This window comes from Phoenix dactylifera, chromosome 6 (assembly GCF_051530095.1).
Source record: "Phoenix dactylifera cultivar Ajwa chromosome 6, Ajwa_hap1_PhDact_Kaust_v1.1, whole genome shotgun sequence".
NCBI lineage: Eukaryota > Viridiplantae > Streptophyta > Magnoliopsida > Arecales > Arecaceae > Phoenix > Phoenix dactylifera.
Genome location: NC_143195.1, coordinates 31,605,675 through 31,626,628, shown reverse-complemented (window position 1 = coordinate 31,626,628; position 20,954 = coordinate 31,605,675). Strand labels below are relative to the sequence as shown.

The following is a 20,954-nucleotide window of genomic DNA, read 5'->3' as shown; positions in this document are numbered from 1 at the left end:
ATTATTTAATATGCAATAGAAATTTGGTTATTAAAGCTTTGTATTTATTATAACATGGTATGTTGTCATATTATGTTTCAAGTAGTTGGAAAAAGAAGAAAACGCTATATTGCATACATCACGTGGGTTATATGCTAGTTTTATATTTATATCATATGCATTCCATATGCGTAGAGATGAAGAAGTAGCGGGAGCCTCATACATTAGTTGAGACTTTATTTGCTTGAGGACCTAATCTAATAGTACATTTTAATACAAACCTAATTACATTAGAGACCTTATTTATAGTACATTTTAATGCAAGGTTACTTGTTTGAACACATCTATTGAGGAATATATATTAACAACCCTTCCGGATAATAGCAATTTGATATTTGTTTACAGAAAAATGAAATTGTTTGTAGAATGTGTTTCACCAATTAGACATCCACCCCAAGGATGCCCACAAGACAGGCATCTATCAAGCAAATCAAATTGATGATCCACAATGTTCATCATGATCGTTTATTTGTTTCCAAACCCATTTTTCATCAAAATCTACCATGTTCAAGGTGCCTATAGATCGAAATTAGAATGCTCTTGTAACTTGTTACCCATACATTGTTAGACAACTAAATAAACAAAGATTCACAAATGATAAAAGATCAGTGTTAACTTATGCTTAGTGGCTATCAAACTAATTTTGGATTCTGTCTATGAATTCTAAGATGAGCCCCAAAAGAGTTATCCCTCTCTCTAAAATTTAAAAGAAATGCAAATGCTTTATTGTAGACATATGATAAGACTCGGATGACGAGCTTGGAGATAAGAAAGCCATCCCTTGTTGCTGAAGATCATTCTCCTCCCAATCCTTTCCACAATCACGAGTGTCCCTGGCCAATCAATTACTCGGTCCGAATAAAAGAAGTTGCAAAAAGACAAAACCATACACTCTGGACTCTGCAATGAGATCCAAATCACCCCTCTGGACCCAATAGCATTCACTATCTTTCCCTTCCACTTCACTTCATGCCTTGTGAGCCTCTACTTCTGTCTTGTGGTCCACTCCCAATCAAGCAGAGCTTACGAGAGCAAACTCGGCCAACTCCCCTAAACGTCCAAAACCCATCATGCGTCACTCGTACGATCATTCCCAAGGGCGAAACCCGTGTCTCAAAGCCCAAACCCCACGAACCCACCACAAAGGCCCACGACGGATCTCCCCTCACCTCCCTATAAATTCCACCCCCATGACTCCTCTTCCACTCCTCTCATTAAACACCACCATGGCCTCGTTCACAAAGCGACCTCTTTCCACTGTCATCTCCGTCGCCGACGCCGCCTCGTGGTACTGCGCGCTGGCCCTCGTGGCCCTCGTCTTGCTCAGCTCCCTCCGAGAAAGCCCGGTGGACAACACGATCGAACCGGTGCGCGGCGGAAAGCTCGTCGGCCGCCGGCCATGCGACGAGATATATGTCGTGGGAGAGGGGGAGACCCTCCACACCATCAGCGACAAGTGCGGCGACCCCTTCATCGTCGAGCAGAACCCGCACATCCACGACCCCGACGACGTTTTCCCCGGCCTCGTCATCAAGATCACCCCCTCCAAGCCTAGGTAGAGAGAGAGACTCTTTATATCGTCTTTTTTTTCCTTTTCCTCCCTAATATCCGAGGCATGGTTGGTCATGGTCAAATATGAACCATTTGAGCATCGCTCGTATATACTGGATACCAATTCAAGAATTAATAGAGCTTTGGATTTGCCTTGCTTTCGTTTTGATATTTGAGTCATGTCTTTCTTTTTTATTCTTGCTTGATACTTATAGATTATTAGTAACGCGTGCCCTTAAATGGCATACGGATTCCAAACCTGAGTTTGAGGCCTTTTTGAGGTGGTGGGTCATTTAGCAAGTCGGATCATAGAAATCCGGCGAGGGAACGCCATACCGCTTGGCATAATTTAATAATTCTCGTTGGTATTGATGGCACGTCTTTAGCTTATGGTAGGCCGCCGTTTGCCGCAATGGAGGGGTTGGGGAGCGTGGGCTCTCACGGGCTTCTTCGCGGCTTCAAGGGCGAAGGTAGCCATTCGGGCCCACTAAGGAGCGTAGGCAACCGAACCACTCGTGTCGTGGTAGAAATTTTAATTTAATTTAATTTTGCTCTCATCTTTCTATCATTTTGCGTGTAGGATTTTAACAGGGCAACTATCTATGACATGGGCTATGATAAAAAATGTCAATCTAGTTGTCATGGTCACTCAAGAACCAAGAATCAGCTTGCTTTGCGTGGGAGGCACAAGGTGACTTGGATGAACCGATAAGAATAAACCGGGATGAAATGAATTGATTAGGATTTGGATGTGGCTGTTGAGGCTATAAAGTCCACAAGTTGAGGATAGAGTGCTAATTAGGATCATATGGATGGCTTGAAGCCTAAAGAATTATAAGTTTGAAGAGAAGTTTAATTCATCTTGCTTTGAGAGATTAAACTGTATTGATTTGTTTTTTGATGAATACAGTGAGACCATCCTGAGGTTGTCATCATCAGGTCCAAGGCTCAAAGCCCAAAATCTCTTCTTAGCATATACATCTTGAACATTTATAACTTTTTTTTTTGCGAGAAGAAAGACTTAGAACTAATTATAAAATAAAAAATTCTTATCCGATCTGGTTCTCTAATTGGGTATATGATGGAATTATAGAAGAAAGCAGTTTTGGGAGCTCTAATTTGAAAAATGAGGAGAAAATCTAAATTTCTCTTGCCCAAATTTGCACTAAGTAGAAAAAGATACTGGGGACTGGATGACATCGACGCATATGTATTGATAGGCTCGTGGAAGGCATCTTCTCAAGTAATGGTTAGTCTAAGCCATCAAATTGAGAATATATTAATCATTGGTAATAAACTAGTTGTAGTGTGTAAATCACATTTGAAAGAGATGAAATGGTGAGGGATGGGATAGCCTTACAGATTAAGCATGTATTTAGAGAGGCATGCGAATTGGGTGGTTGCCTACATAGCCGGCCATTCCAGAGGCATCATATGGGCCAGAGAGGAGGCGCTGCCTCGGGCACTCCATGACCTTTTGTTTTCTAATTTTATTAAAAGTATTGTACTCGTATTGTATGAAATATTCGTCTTAGCAAAAAAAAAAAAAAAAAAAAAAAAGAAAAGAAAGAAAGAAAGAAAGAAGGAGAGGGAGAGAGAGAGACAGCTTATGGGGCATGGGCTAGGCCTGTTCTTCGGCCTGTGATGCCAATTAGTCGGGAATGGCGTGCCTGTTGGTTTCGGCTTGTTTTAAACTACAACAAGATGGCGACCGGAACTTTTTCCCAAAACTTGGACCAAGGTCCAGTCCAAGTGGCTCTTATGCATGGCTGATCAGACTGTACAACTACAGCTGCAGCCAACAAGATAGTAGATGAAAAATGATGCTAATAGCAAATGTAAATGGTAGGCTGATGATGGCCGATTCTACTTTCATTTGCCTGTCATATTACCAAAAGCTGATGATGTCCTAATCAGTAAAACCCTCCACTTGCTCATTGGGATTATGCTAAGATTTTTCCTTCTTACTTGTTCAAGAGTTAAAAGGGTGACGACTTTTGGAGATTCTAATGGAAAGATAATTCTAGGATAGGATTTATAATAAGATAGGAATGGACAAAGCTAATGCTCGGCTGTCAAATTTCAAATCTAGTGGCCTAGTAGTTCGTCTGCTAAGAGGCTCTGAAGTCATCCATCCTTCTATAAGAAAATCACAAAGGTAAATATTGGATAACTGGAATCCTATACCCTTTCTGCAATCATTTTTTATCATTTAAAGACGAAATTCCCACTTGACAAGTGTCCAATCCAGAGAGATGCCTATGAACTTAGAATGCGTTTTGGTTAGGTTAGGCGATGCTTTGTCACCCACCGTCACCACCCTCTAGAGTCAATTATTTCTTCCAGCTGCACCCGACCCATCTCAACATATATTGTCTGCTACTTAGTTACCATGCATCAGATGCAGTGGCACTATTACCATAGGGGTGATATGTGAGTATCTGTACGGATGTATGTTTAGTCCCATACCGATTACTCGTTGAAAAGATCTTGAATATTTGTACAAAACTAAGAAACTTAAAAAATATCTCCTAACTAGGAATTTTGGGTAAGATCATAGGTTTTGACAAATGGTATCACAACAAACTTGGCTTATAACCTATATAGGCTAGGAGATACTGCAACACAAATTTATAAAGCCTGATCATAGGTCGATCATGATACTTATGATTAGATTTGAATGAATTTAAATTTTTAGTCAGATGAAAATGGCAGAACTTAAACACGAGGGCATCAACAATTAACAAAGTTACTCGAGTGATGAATACTCGGCAGCGGGGTGCAACCATGTAGAGTGAGTAGAGTGGTTTCAAAGATTTGATGAAATAATGTCAACAAAAGCGTCTTGGCTTGCTGCTATATGTGGCTCGTGAGGTGCGATTTGTTTTTTTTAAACTTCCCACCGAGAGGGTCGCGATGAGAAAGCTTTGTCGTTATTCCATGGAATGGTTCACAGGAGCCGCAGATGGGCGATGGGCTTGCGTCATGCCCATGGAAGCAACCGACAATGAAATATGAGGCATTTCAGGTTTAATTGTTTGTACAAGGTTAGGTACGTAGTTTATCACGAGTTCTGACTGCTCAAGGAAAAGATAGAAGGGCGTTGCGCAGGAGGAAAGAATAATGAAATAAAAAATATATAATTATATTATATTTATATAGTTTCTTGATTTATATTTAGAAACAAAAATAATACAAAAATTTTGCTAAAAAAATTGAAGATCATAAAGTTCTAAGTTTTTCTCATAAATTTTAGCTTCTAATATATCTGATCTCTAGAAGACTCCTTTTTTTTTTTAGATTTTTAAAAATGATGTATAAAAGTGTGAACCAATTTGGACTCAAATTGATGTTATACAATAATTAAATTAGTTCAACTAATAGAAGCTCGGCCTCCGCACCCTGTACGTATATGGTGCCTTGGAGGATTTTTTTCTCTACTTTAGAAAAAGATTTTTTTTTAGCTTTTTAGAGCTTGTAAACTCAAAACATACACAAAAAAAAAAAGAAGTAAAGATTTTGATAGAATATCCAAAAAAAAAAAAAAGAAGAGCACAAAAAAATAAAATATTAAGCATAAGAAAAGATAAAAAGATGTTGGGTTAGTTGTATACACTAATAAAACAATCGTAGAAGAGGTCCTAATAATATTCTATAGCAAACCATCACCACAAGCAGAAAAAGAGCGCATCAAAATTTGTAATTTATAAAGATTTCTTCAATTAGTCTAGTTAATTCATGAATAATTCAAAAAGAACTTAATAATTCTTAATTAATTTCTTTTACAAATCATATAAAAAAAAATCAAGAACAATTAGGCTTGCACATTCTGTGCTTCCTCCATGAATCAAATTTGCCTTTCACCCCCACAGTGGAGCCACATTCGGCAGGCAAGACCACACACAACTAGAAAGATCATGATCATGCTACTACCCATTCGTCTATGTCTACTACCTCTCCTCGGCCTATGCATATGATATGGGCTTAATTGCTAACTGGTAGTGATATGTGAGCCTAAAGTCAGTGAATGTTGCAGAGCCCAGCCCATTTGTCGTTATTCCTGGCCAACGAGCAGAAATATTCTCCTTCATCTATTTATTTATCTTTGCTCAGTTGGTGGTTTTTTTCTTTGGGGAATTTGGAAAGTCCGGGAATGAACCGATTCTTCAAGGTCGTTTATTGTCTCCTGCTATTGTGGCGAGGAATGCAGTTACCCTGGCGGATGAATCCTTGTCTACTACTTCAGGGGAAAAAGAAAAAAGAAAATCTTTATGGCAGGCTCTTACCTATTACTCACCTATCTGCCACTGGAAACACCATTTCCTGTCCGACTTGTTTTTACTATCATATCGAGAGTTACTCTATGTATTGTTTGATGTAAATAGATAGTGGATTTATTTCTGTCTAAAAATACTACTTTTCTATATTTCTCCTTTAAAAACTCCAACTAGAGGTACTCTCTAATTTTACATTGACTACACATTTTCCTCTCCTTTTTCTGTGAACTAAAAGAGTTCTAATGTCAAACTGCATGCCATGGAGCCAAAATAGATTACATGCTATGCCTCCAAGGCTCTAAGCCAGGAGTTGGAATTTGGATAACATTGTTAGAGGGATCCTACATAATGGCTGAATTGGTTGACCTATTTGTTGGTGCTATGGACTTTTGCATGCATCGTCAATTTTTTGATGAAAATTCTGCTCTCCCAACATCATTCCTTGTGCATGACGCATATATTTGATAGTAGGACGGAGTTTTTTAACGATCAATGTCTACGATCCCATTGACCTTGTTCAAAATATTGTCTGTTTGAAATGATTGCACTCCCAAGTTAAATATTCACTCTCTCATTCCCTCAGTAATTTTTTTTTTTTGCAAAGGGGGTGATGGTGTATTTCGTATAAAAAAAGTACTCATTAGCCAATAAATTTAAAAATTGTTCTCAGTATTTTAAACTATAGAATCAAGAAGAGAGATATATAAACAGGCCCGCTCCCATTGGAAAAAGATATAGAAGAATGTTGTACCTTCAAGTACTTTTTATTCAGGAGAAGACATGTTTTATTCAAAAGAAAAGATCATTTGATGGACGGCTATGACCGAGCAATCAAGGTTGTTTTGGAATGTATATATACTTTCCATCTAATTTCACTTGCTTCTCTTCTCTTTCTTCGTCATTTTAGACTTTAGAGTGAACACTAAGAAGTATTATTATACAAAGGGTGCACATATCATGAGGCACGGAGCTATGGTTGGTTTTCTTTGTTGGCCCAAGCACCATACGGCAACCCTTGTTGGGATCCGTGGGCTTTTATTTGGCGTAGGGCTTATAGGTGAACGTATGGCTATTGTTTAATAGACAACCTTCTCTCCTTTCTAATCTCCTTGTTTTCTCTTGGTTAGATTTTCTTACTTCTTATATAGTGAGGACTCATCTGGGCATGTGTTTAGCTCCACATTAGTTATTCGCTGGGTATATCTTGGGTACTTATATAAGATCAAGGAACCCAAATAATATCTTTCGGCTAAATATTTTCGGTGAGATCCTGAGTTGTTAAAAATGATATCAGAGCGGACCTGGCTTATAATCTATGTGAACTAGGGAATACTGCAATACGGATCCATGATTTGAACCCTTAGTCTGACAAGAACTTATGCAGGCTAAGACATCGGAGGGATTGATGGGTATTAGGAAAATCTGAGATTCTTCTTTTGCAGGTTCTATGTGGTATACCTCACATGAGAACCCCTATGCCTCAACTTCGATGGTAATGCGAGGAACATGAGTTAATTTGGTGCAGGAAGATTTGTTAATTGGGAATCCAAGGTAGCTCTTGTTGCAACTGATGGTTCTTTCCTCATGGATGAAACTGTCCTATTGACTCAAATAAGAGTTGGCATGGGAGGGCATGGTCTATGCCATTACTGTTATAAAGGTAGAGAATATTATATTGGAAGGCAACTCAACAGAAGATATCTCCAGATTTTTTGGATGAACCCAACATCAAGGGTCTATTTATCCATTGGTAATCGATATTTGGAGAATTAAATCAAGTATTGCCTTATGTGCAATTCAGTATGTTTTCAGATATGCTAACTAGGTGATTGATTGGGTGGCTTCTCATGTGGCCGATCATAGTGGATCTACATTGTGAAATACTTCTTACTTTATCAATTTATCTTCACGATATATCAATGGTACATATACGACTGGATGTATTTATTCAAGCGCTCTATAAAGTAGTTAGATTTAAAAAAAAAAAAAAAGACTTGCAAAAAGAGAGGATTCTGTAGTTCCAACTAACTTGTTTGCATCAAAGATAGAGTTACATGAATAGAGGATTCTCTTGTTCCAAATGAGCTTCGTCCACACTAGACCAGGGAATATTTAAACTATGAGCCATTGCTGTTGGGTCCAGTGCTCTTGTGCGGGAATTGTTTTGTGAGATGGATCACGATAGTATTAAATAAATTGAGATTTTTTGAGAGAAATAAAGTGGGATTGCCATTAGAATTTGAATCCTAGACCTCAAAGGGGAATGCGGACCGACCATACACGATGTATAGCTTGTAGAACAAAATGACTCAAGACGTCAAGACGTGGTCAAGTCTGAAATGAAATAATTAAATCAAAAGCTAAATTTCGACATGTGAAGTGCATACGAAAACATTTAAGGGAGAAAGAGAACATGGTGAAACCCACATGGATGACTCGAGTCTCATGCCTCCAACTCAGGAGTTTGAGTTTGCTGGTGAAATAGATGAGATAAAAGAGTGTACAGAGGAAAATACTAAATATTCATTTTTTTTGTTCAAAAAGTTTGGAAGAGGACTTTCTTTAAAGTTCTACTAGATAGGTCGGATGAATACCAGGCAGGTTGGGTTGGACCACAAGTGATCTAGGGCTCAACATGGATTGCCATACACCTGCTCTAAGCTCTATGAAACCCAATCTCATGTGCTAAATGCGAGCTCAGGCCAAAATAGGGCTTGATCAAGTTAGTTCAAATAATGCAAAAAAATAAAAAATAAAAATTAATCCTCTCTTCAATCAGCAAACGATCTTCTCTTTTTTTTTTTTTTTTTTTTGCTTAAAAAAAGGGGGTAGGGGGGAGAGGACAAGTCCACCCCCGCGTAGCAGCCCCAACCGGGCCCCGCCCCCGCCAGGACTATGTTCGATTCGGGCAGAATGACCGTTTGGTATAGGCCCAGCTCACCAGGCCCCAGCCATATATTACTCATACCCTCCCCACCCGTGGCCCCGGCTCAGTTACCCCACAGGGCTCTGGCTCGAGTACCATGTGTGAGTACGTCACACCTGGCACCACCAAGGCTACCAGCCGACCAGTAGCACTTCTAGACCCCGCGTCCAGGCTAGGAGCATCCGGTCTCCACATTTAATCGACGCCCGCGCGTTTCGAACCTGGAACCGCTTGGTTAGAAGCAGAGCTCCGTTCCAACTGAGCTACCGCCTTGGCGGCAAACGATCTTCTCTTTAATCACAACTCGATAAAACCGAAAGGAAAAAGTTTAATGCAAGCTTCAAGGGACAATCTCTAAACATGTGTCTAACCATTGCTTAGATGATAGGTATCCTGTTTGTGCTTATGCCATGTATATATGCGTGCGAGAGCACCATACGAAGTGCTAGGATAGGCAAATCCAGTGTGATGGTTTTGACTCGGATGGCCGCTTAAACTGCACCAAGCCCACTTAAAATGCAGGAGTGGGCCGCGTGGGCCGCGTGATGGGCCATGTCAATTGGGATCCCTGGCCTGGTTGACCGTACGATAAGCCGCGTGGGCCGACCGGTTGGGAGTACCCAACGATCTCCCAAACCCGAGCATGCGATCGCAAATTGTAGCTGCAAGCTTCTTTGCCTTTTGTGCCGGACAGCAATAGTTTTGGCAAAGGATGATGACAACCAAGTATATGGCGCTGAGAGTCCATTATTTATCTTATTTATACTAAAATTATACGGTGCACGTTTTGCACAATAGAGAGCTATACAATCTTGGATGGCCACTATATCAACCATTTCGAAAATAGGTGGCTCTCGTTCATCCTAGGAATATGACCAAAGACCTTTAATACGATTCACAGACCGTTGCAGAGATGAAGCAGAGCTCTCCTTTCTGGCGAATTGGTGTGACTGCATTTTAATGGTCGGTCCTTGACGATATTTCATTTACTTTTTAGTCCTCACATATAATTATACACATTTATACTTTCTTGCTATGTCAATTTTACAAACATATTTGTATTTGTTTTACATAATTGTGTTGTAAATAGGTTAGCAACTAAAAGATAAAATTGCCATTGTAAACGGGAGATCAAAAGGAAATTTTTGATCGGTAAGCCTTGATCATTAAATGACAACTAGAACAAGGGCCACATGAAGTATGTATTTGGGTGCTCATAGAATTGGTTGTGTTATTTAGAAAGTTAATGGCTCAATTGTCTCCCTTTAGGAACGTGGGAGTGATGTGTCAAATCTCCATCTACTAATTATAGCATGGGACCTACGACCCTTGAGTGGGCTCGTGTAATATCAAATTCTATCTAGATAATTGTTGGTAAGCATATGATACATCACCACGCAACATTGATTGCCCCAAAAAAAGTTGCCGAGCCACCAGTTATTAATTATTGCTCTTTTGAAGGACCATGGATATCCTCTCTGTTTATCTCTATTATTATAATACTAATTGACAGACTTATTTGACTCTCCATATTACCATCATGTTTAGAAGAAATTATATCATGCACCGCATGCACCAATATGGCCGTGCACTATGCCAATTACAAAGATGCATTTATGTGGGCCAATCACCAGACTAGCGCATGATGAATGGGATCCAAAGGAATGCATCTTATAGTGATTGGTGTGGTGCATGACTAGGGATGAAAATAGATCGAATAATATCCGTCCGGATCTATTTTGGTTTCTGAATATATTCGGATATAGATACAAATTGGAGTATCTGACTAATATCCATATCCATGCTATATTCGTCATAAAAAATAGATATGGATATGGATATACAACTATTTGATTCGTATTCGAATATTCGATTTTATTTATAATTTTATTTAATTTTATATGACAATCATGGACTTTTAAGAAAATAAACGGCCACATTAATATCTTGATTTACCATCCACATAATAATATTTTTTGATTATATGGTCATAAAATTTAATTATGCAATTTATATTTTTACTTTTGATATCTGATTTGTATCTGTATCTATTTAAAACAAATATACGTATGAATTTTTGGATCCGACTAACCTCCGTATTTGTATCTATATTCATCAAATAAAATAAATATGGATATAGATAAGTTAGTATCCAATCCGTATCTGATCTGATTTCAGCTCTATGTATGGCCACGTAGTGCATACAAGGGTGTGCCCCTGATAAACCATAAAAGCTTACTAGTACCATAATTTAGAGCATGGCTTACTGGTACATAGGTTTGGAGGGCAGAAGAAAGCATAAAAGCTTTTCTATATGGGACGCAAGCTAGTGGATCACCAGTGCATCTTATGCATTCCAATAGAGCCGTTTTCACCCAAAAAAAATAAATAAATAATAAAAATAAAAAATAAAAAATAAAATTAGAAATTTTACTGGTCAGCAGCCAATTCATTATTTTATCCAAACAGAGACAGCTAAGCCTCCTCAATTAACTAGTGCTCCCAAACAAAGCATGGCTATATTAGAAATCAAAAGCCTTGAATGAATCCTTGCCTCCCTCGCACGCTCCTGCCCTTTACTCTGTTATCAAATTCATAACATGGCCTGCATCCCAGAGACCGCAGAGCGCAGCGAACCAAGAAAACTTTGCAGCATGGGACGTGCACGGATTTCCGCATGCAACATTATCTCCATTCGAGCGTGGGCCCCCCTCTCATGGGCCCCAAACACCCTTTGGGCCTTTTTTTCCGCCCCTCCGAGTGCCTTGCATCCTCAACCTAGGAATGCCAACCAGCAGATTTGAAAACACCAAATTCGGAATCGAAATCGGCTGCACCTCCTAAAATCGAATTTAAAATTGAACAGTTACTAAAATAAAAAAATTATAGCTAATATTTAAAATTAAAATTAAAATAAAAAATAGAAACCATCTAATCTTTTTTTATTTATTTCAAAATTCTCACATATAAATACCCAAATTAAAAAATTCATCTATAATTTTTATAATATAATTTATCATCTAACTAAATTTATATTATAATATTTTGGATTGTATTAAGGGTATTAAATATCAAATATGTTATGTTTCGATTTTGGTTTGGGTTTGGTGTCAGGTTTGGTTTCAGATTTTGTTTTCAATTAGTGAATCATCGAAATCATAATAGAAACCAAAATTGGATAGTTTTTTAATTCTTGAAACCATTCCTATTTTAATTTAGGTTAAAACTATCCCATTCCGTTAGGAGATGGATAAAATATTTGGTATTAATTCCTGTTGACATCCCTCCCAATCGCACGCTTTAACTTTTATGGAACTGTTAGTATGATTGAGGGGCTGGGAGACATGATACATGATCTAATCGGGAAGAAAAAAAGCTTTTTTTTGATCTTTTCAACTCAAATCCTAAAAAAAAATGAAGAAAAATTAAGAAAGTAGGACTTAAGTCCTCTTTTCTTTCATTGATCATCTACATCTTAAACTGAGGTACATAGCCTTTATTTATAATACTAGCAAAGTCCCCTGCCACAATTTGGATTGGATTTCTTATCTAGTTCGAATAGGACAAGGTATTCTAAAATAAATATAATTAATATAAATATTTTGAAAAAGGCTAAAATTTAGAAATATTCTAGAAAACCTAAAATTCTTAAGATGGTAGATCTCGACTTTTACATCAACTCTATTTTTTGTTACTCCGTCTTATTCTTTTCGGATAGAGAGCTATGCTTAGTTAAAGTCTTATTCAAAAAGAAACTTTCGATTTGATCAGTTAATTTTGGGCCCTAAACGATAAAATTTTAGTATGATTAGCCAAAATTGTAGATCTCGAATAGATATTCAATTTCAAAAAAAAAGATTATTCAACTAAATTATGGGCTGCAAAATTTTGAACAATGATTCGGCTTCTCAATGCAGCTGATCTCGTTTTTGAACTCTGTCCAACTCTTTTTTATAATGGCCAAAATATTTTGTATCAAGTCTGAAAATTTTTTTAGACCAATATGTGGGTTATGTGTGGCTGTGGACTTTTTTTTGGGGGGGGGTACAGAGTAGGAGGGGAGAGAGGAAACCTCACCCGTGTAGCAGCCCCCACTAGGTCCTCCTTCCACTAGGGAATGTTTAATACAGGCTGTAAATTTTTACGTACCCTTTCCGACCTGTGAACTTCTCCAATTGGGATCAACACCCATATGTGAGTACGTCATCCCAACGCTACCTTGATACCAGCGGACCAGTAGTACTCCCACTAGCAGTATCCAGATATAGAGCATCCGATCTCCGAATTTAATCAACGTCTGTGTATTTTGAATCTAGGCCACTACTGAAGGCGGACATTCTGTTTCAGCTATGCTGCCATCTTGGTGGGATGGCTGTGGACCTTACAGCGGATGTCTTTTAAGTGCTTATGCTGCCGGGAGGCGCATTGTTGATCACCGCGCGTCGACGGGCTACAGGGTAGCTTCCCAAGGGAATGCTTTATTTAGTGGAGCAAGGTCTTACGAGTGGCATGCCTCTCAAATTCTTTTAAAAATACTTGTTGTCTGACTACTCCTATTCCTCATAATTGTTTGAAGCCATTGTACGATGATAACGCTTGGGAAACACTTGTCAGAGTGTGATTTTTCTTAAAAAGGGCAAGAGTTTTAAATTTTCCTTGATGATTTGCCACCATGGCTACTGTAGAAAATGTTGTCATCATGGCAGCATTCTGTCCCTATTCCTCATAATTTTTTGAAGCCATTGTACGATGATAACGCTTGGGAAACACTTGTCAGAGTGTGATTTTTCTTGAAAAGGGGAAGAGTTTTAAATTTTTCTTGATGATGTTGTCACAATGGCTTAGTGTAGGAAATGTTGTCACCATGGCAGCATTCTGTCCCTTACAAGTTGACATGGGGCTCTAAGAGGAAATGATTCATTGGACCAGATTGGATAAAATGCTGATATTATTCTGAGCTAATTGACAAACATGGTTGCTGATGATGACAAATTAATTTTTGTTTGATGCGGAATGGTGCAAATATTAAATTATAAGGATAGAATGGTAATATAGAGACACGACACGAGATTAAGTTACAAGACATTAATTGGCTTCTTGATTTATTTTTAGCTTTTGGATTTCGATAATTGCAGAATATGAGAGATACAGATAGACATCAATGCATCAAATGGAAATTTTATAGAAATTATGCATTTTACTTTTCCAGGCCGCAAATGTTTTTTTTAAGAATGGAAGTGTGGAGGTGCCTCCAGCATTAGTCTATAGATTTGTAAAAGGTTCAGTAGGATGCCATAGTTGCTAATGCTGGGCTCATAAAGCTAGAATTAGACATGCTTTATAGGCTTTAGCCAAAATGGTTATCATGGAGCAGGAGATTTGATGATATTGAAAGTTAAAAATTTTAGATAGGCAAAAGAAGCATATCCATCAAGATTACTAGGAGACTATCCATGCCAGAAGAGAGGAACATCCAAGGTTGTAGTTGTAAGGTGTTATTATTCAACTAGGCCATTTTTTAAGCACCATGTACAAATCTTTGATGCAACTAAGGATGGAACATCCAAACTTCTGATCATCATATTGATCGGTGGAAGGGCTTCAATGCAGTTTTTATCTTAAAAACAAAAAAGGCACTAGAAAGACCTCCAAGAAATCAGTAGCCTGGCTCGAATCACTTCTAAAAATAATAACATGTTTTTGTACGAGTACAACATTATTTTTAAAATTTGGGAATCTATTCCTCACATATATTTACCTATGTTACTCTTTAATATCTTTATTTAAAAGCTAAATAGGTGATTCAACTCATCTTTTTCCCCCTAGGACAAATTTGTACTCTAGCATCCTACAGAGATGCAATCAAACAATAAAAAAAGAAAAATCCTACACTATTCAATTAAATAAATCGACAACCCTACATAATCCAAGATAATTCAATAGAGTTTATTCAAAAAAACTTCTTTGATATAGTTTGTCTGCATCCCCCAAACAGTCCGTGATTTAACACATGTAACTGTCGATCTAATCATGATTTTTTAACTATTTTGCTTTCGTGTGTAACAAAATCATATCCTATCATCTTTTTCTTTCCCGGAGACAAACAATGCAAGCCTTATTTTTGAGAAAGTCCTCCATGATATATCTGATGTTTTCTAAAAACTATTCTTACCTTGTCAGAGATTCCTTCTCAAACTGATAACAGAAATTACATCGAACTGTGGGACTTCAGTATATCTTTAAGAAAAGGGGAGACAAATTACCTTCAGATTGTACACGAACTTCCCATCATTTAAATGCGGTTCCAATCTCTCTCTCTCTCTCTCTCTCTCTCGCTTTTTAACGTGAGTGGTAACGGCATCTTGGAAGAACAAGATAATATGGGGAACCCACACTTTTGAAGGTGACGTTGTTAAGAAGTGGAAGTGTGAAACCCTAATAATGCCTTGGAACTGTTGGCAATGCCAAGCATGAAGTTTCCACTCAGAGATCTTGCAATATTAAAAGAATCATGCTCTTATTTCTCTCGAAAGCTCCACTTCTATTTAGCATCATGATTTGGAGTTGTCACAACATAACGCGTAGGGCTCGTTTGGTTTGCGGAAAAAAATAAGGAAAAAAGTGTGGTCAACGAGAAAGTAATGAGATGCCTCTTATTTAGTTGGAATTTTCAAAGGAAAGAGATAGAAAAATTGTATTTTAATGGAAATATAATTCCTACATTTTATGGAAAAGTCTTTCCTATGAGAAACATGGAAAAATTACTTTCCTATGAGGTGGAAATTATTTCATTTTTATTTTTTTCCCAAAAAGACCCTTCAGCATTAAAGAGGCATTAAAGACCTAATTTTTATTAAAGGTATAATAGGAATTATACATAACTTTCTCAGAAAAGTGCATTGTCAACCAAACATAAGTACTTTAGAAATTTGTCATTTTTCCATGGTCAACCAAACATGCCAAAAGTATTTTCTTAGACATCCTTTTCTTGAGAACTACTTATTAGGAATCATATTCCTAAAAAGAAAAATACTTCCTGCGAGCCAAACGAGCCCGTAGTTTCCACTCAGAGAACTTGTAATACTTCAATCATGCTCCTTTCTCCCTAAAGCTCTACTTTCGTTTAGCATCTACGTTTCGGAGTTTCATCACCGGCAGATATGACTGGAGTTTGGAACGCAAAAAATAATGTGGCGGAAATGTCACCAGTACGGTTGAAGTTGGTCTTAAATGGTACGGTTCTATTTCTCAGGTCTAAATCCAAAAAAAAAAAACCCTAAGCTGCATGCACTTTAAAGAATAAAAACATATGTGTACGTGCATAAAAGATTTAATCAACAGATAGCGGCATCAAGATTAAAATACAATATATCCTAAGCTATCCACATATTATAGGAGCCTGTTTGAGGTCAACAAAAAGTTTATTGAAGGCATCATGAACATACTACGATAAATTATCTCCAAAAGAGAGAAAATAAAAGCACATATATATAAAACTATAAACAAGTGAAAAATGTAAATAAACTAACTCGTTATTAAAGAGTAAGAAAATCAAGAAATAGGGAACACACTAACTGTCCCTAATACTTACATCATTTAAGACAATTTCAGACCTTATACTAAAAACCATAGCATTTAAGGAACAAGATAAAGGAGGAAGTCATACAATGCAATACCAACGTTCTTTTTTTTTTAATCTTTTAAGAAAAGAGCCTTGCGGTGCCAATTGCTGGACATAGAAACCCAGGTAATGCTTTTTTGCTTCATCCATATTCAGCTAAAGGAATCAACGACCCCAATGGGAGATCAAAATTAGTCTTTCATCCTACCAACCAATCAACAGCGTAAGTTGCCTCCCTAAATACTGATCAGCCCGGAAGAATTCTAAATTTGGAATAATATGATGAATGTCCATGAGTAAAGGGTTGCAAGCCTTAGCATAGGAGTTATCTTTGATCCAATTTATGACAACGTTAGAGTCTCCCTCGAGCAAAAATTTTGGAACAATTTAACGTTAAAATAGTTGCCATTAAACCTTCCCATGCTGCCTTTAACTCTGAACATGGAACTGATATTGCTGGGAAGCATCTTGAGCTAGCAAGAATAACCCTACCCGAACAATTTCTGATCACGAATCCAGCACCACATAGGCCATCTTTCAGAGATGCATCAAAATTAAATTTCATGACCAATCCAAGGGGAGGGGAACCTGCATAGAAGAATTCAAAAGAGAGCTTCTAGACCTGCAGATATCCCAGAAATTAGTGATTTGAGTGCATCAGGATGCCTCAATAAACTCAAGAGCCCATCTGAAAGCTTGTTCAGCAATTCAAGCCGGATTCGTAGCAATCTGATAGAATATTTGATCATTCCTAGAGTTTTCCACCTCTACAACAAAAATTTCATGCAACAGCTAGACATTCCATGACCTCGGTTGAGTAATAAGGTTAGATACACACCAGTCCTCCAAGGATATATCTGCTTTCATTGGGATAGGCCTTCTGTTGAGAGAGGTATTGTTAAGCCAGGCATCATTTGATGAACTAATTTTGGTCCCGTTTTTAACTCTGATTGATAGTAGAGAACAAATATCTTGCTTTAACTCTAACTTCAATTTTGGGCTGAATAAAATCTCTTCCTGGCTGAAATGCAATGCTGTCCCTTCCAGTCACAGCTATCTAAAGAGCTTTTGACAGCATGTCTGGGCATAAAACAAACAAAAATGGCGATAGGGTGCAACTTTAACGCAATCCCAAACTTGGAGACTTGGAGTAAACCACGATGATGGTGATCGATTTACTAGAATATATAGAAAACATCGGGTCACAAACACACCCACCTATCCAAGCAATAAATCAAAGATGGAACCCGAAATGAGCAAGTACTTAGAACAAATAGTTCTATTTGATTCTATCATACGTCCTCTCGATATCTGCTTTAATAACCATAAGCGTGTTTCTCTTTGAAACTATCTCGAGGGAGTGCATTATCTCTTGAGCAATCAAAATATTATCAGTCGACATATGACTGCCTGGGACAAAGGCTCCTTGTTCCTCTAAAACTAACAATGCTATACAATCCTTCATTCTATTAACCAATACTTTTTCCATAATCAGATACATTGTATTACATAGATTAATAAGTCTGAAATCTTTAAGCACCAATGCATTATCTTTTTCAGGAGTGAGCATAATATATGGAGATTTCCAATCCTTCTGCTATGGTGTTAGAGAATGAATTAAGGGTCGGAAAATTGTAGTTGTAAGAAAACTAGAAGGTATTTTAGTGGGGATAGTGTTTGAGAAATAAGAAGAAAACTAGAGAAGATTTTTTTTCTTGGAGCACTTCTCTCCAGTTTCTTGTAAAATAGATTGTTTTTTTTTCTTGTAAAATAGATTGCTTTTTTTTTTTTTTTGAGATGAGAGACACCACCAAGAATGGATATTTATAGGTGGATTTTACATGAATCTAGAAAACCCATTCATGAACATATATTAATCTCCACCTCTTTCTAGGGTGTCTCCACATTTTCGTAAGATGTCTCCACATCTTCCTAGGTAGACTAATAATTAAATGTATAGTCTAGGTACATGATAAGATACAAACAATCATGTATTTAATATATTCTAAATTTTTTGGGAAAATGCATCAACTTTAATATATGGCTACAACAACATCATTCTTGATTATGTGCCAAAAAGTTATATGAAATAATAGCTGAAATCCATCAGGGCCAAGCAATTTTACTGCATACAGAAGGTGCGCTGCTTAGCATTATCAAAAAAAATTCTCAAAAAAATCGCAAATGTGAATTGCATATATTTTCTAAAGAAAAGGACCCACCACCTTGTTCAAGGTAGAGCCCACACGTACGATACCCAATCCGGGACCCATGTTCATTTCCTCCTCTCTTCTCCCACTGCCCTGGGTTAGTTTAGGCCAAGTCCCACCTCCTCTGGCCTTCGGCCATTGTTTCCAAGTAGACTGGTGATGTTATCCACTTCACAGCTTGTTTCTGAAAAGAACACGCATGGCAACATGTTGCCATTTGAAAATTTAACAATACAAGGTGCAAAGGAATTGGTTCACCAGATAAGAACATTGTCTACATGTGGAATTAACTCAAAGATGCTGACCCAGCTTCTGAACCTTAAAGGATTGGATCAAAGATGTTATATCCTCTTTAAACACGGACAAATTTTAGTGGTGTAACCAGCAAACATCTTGTTTACCAATGAAACTTGTCATTTTGTGGGAATCACGAAGCCATTTTCATTTTCCTTTGCCATGTTACTAACCATCATACTTGCCTTCTTTACTCGTATTAGTTACAGGTTTGCACCTCTTGCAGCATAATGTTTATTTCTCATCCTGAAGCCCAGTAAATGCCAGCTTTTAGATTTGGAACACGCATGATTCCGCAAAAATTAGATGGCAACTTTTAAATTCTATTATATATATATACATACACACATACATACATACATAAACTTATTTATATTTATCAGTGTCAGTGCAGAGAAAATAATTGACATAAGAGTTAACATATTAAGTTGAGACATGGACATCACAAACGTGTCCATAAGCACCACACTTACTTTTATTGTTCAAGCCAACTTTCTTCGTCAGAAGTTATGATATTATGCGGGACCCACTCGCACGGTGGTGGTCCGCGCAGTCCGCTGTCAAATCCTCTCTTTCTATGGACCTCACAAGCATATTCGGCTAATGATTCCATGGCTCTCGCTCTCGAGACGCCACCTTTTCGTTGTGGCCGTCCATCCCGATTCCCGACGGGACAAGCACCTCACCGGGCCACGTTCCCTTCTTCCCCGCTCTCCCAGGCCTTCCGCTGCATCGTACATCGGTGGATGATGGAAAAAATTAAACGACCACCATTTCGTCGTTGTTTTATTGTAACGGCTATTATGATTACAGAGGTGATAATTTTTATTTTTAACTTTATTGTTTATATATATTCACTGCACATTCCCTGTCATCGGTAAAGAATATATTTTTTATATTATGATAGTCGTGGTCATTTTTGTAGTTATTATATTATACTAAGTTAACTCAAAAGCTGGCTAGACTACTAAATAGCGCTTTCTTTTTTTTTTTTTTTGCATCGGCAGCTCATGCTGTTCTAACATGAGCACAACCTGCTATATCAAAAGCAAAAAGCCTATTAAATAGCATTCAATGGGGGCATCATAACGATGAATAGAGGTTTTTGAAAAAAAAAAAATCATTGTTTAGCAAAAATTATAGCTTTATTGAAATTTTAATTTCTCCTTTTCGAAATTGTAAAATAACTGCTAATGTTAATTTATAACGGTTTTATAATAATTATGGAGGGTCTTTTGATATATGATAAGTATACGTGGCTGGTTACTATTTTTCTATTTTTTTATTTTTTTTATTTCTCTTTCTTCTTCTGCTTATTATTTTTTTCTTTTTTTTCAATTTTTTTTTTCTCTCTACTTTCTTTTCCTCTCTTTATATGGGTGCATTTCAGAGTTCTAACCCAATCTCAAACCTATTTTCTTACGGCAAAGGGATGGAATGATCGAGATGCCCTCCAACCAGCAGCCGATATCACAATGCCTTGCTTAAAACAAGGATATATGATAATTACATGCAGCAAACATGGTTACAGCATTAACTATTTTATTTATTATAGGAAATAACAACAGTGTCTAAAGATACCATTACGTGCAGATGTCCTCATCCTTGTGTACTGGATCATGATCATCAACTCGATCACAGGTTCTTGTCATGTGATAATAGTGGCCCCTCCCGCACCCAAGCGGCGAATATCCGGCGTGATCTCACGGTCTCCGGAGATCTGGGTCCGACCGGCCGAAAGATAGGACGCTTTGTAGCGCCCACCGAATATTCTCCAATATATTCCGCATACGTTCCGGGCCTTCCCTTTTCTGCTGGAAGTCCTCCCCATAGCCCCGTACTGTAACATATATGCGACCACGCGCCTCCACCGTCCACTAAGCCACGCGTGCGGTAAGCGATGGTTATGTACAGATTATACAACTTAAAAACTATAAAAGAGCGCCAGATCACATGTTCGCATAGGCATCTTTGTACGGACAGTCAGTGAAGAGAATCAAAGGAAAAGTTGGTGTCACGTCCGATGCGTCGAAATC

The 20,954-nt window shown here is 37.7% G+C and overlaps 1 protein-coding gene across 1 annotated transcript; it reads left to right on the top strand.

The window, feature by feature from the left end:
• The first annotated feature begins 1,226 nt into the window (after positions 1 to 1,226).
• On the top strand, positions 1,227 to 1,751 carry LOC103711121 (uncharacterized). Its single transcript, XM_008797139.6, has one exon. The coding sequence runs from the start codon at positions 1,230 to 1,232 to the stop codon at positions 1,596 to 1,598; it is 369 nt and encodes a 122-aa protein (XP_008795361.5). The 5' UTR covers positions 1,227 to 1,229; the 3' UTR covers positions 1,599 to 1,751.
• Positions 1,752 to 20,954: the final 19,203 nt, after the last annotated feature.

Excerpts from the sequence above, each read along its gene's own strand:
- LOC103711121 (XM_008797139.6), top strand. The coding sequence starts at position 1,230 with ATGACTCCTCTTCCACTCCTCTCATTAAACACCACCATGGCCTCGTTC.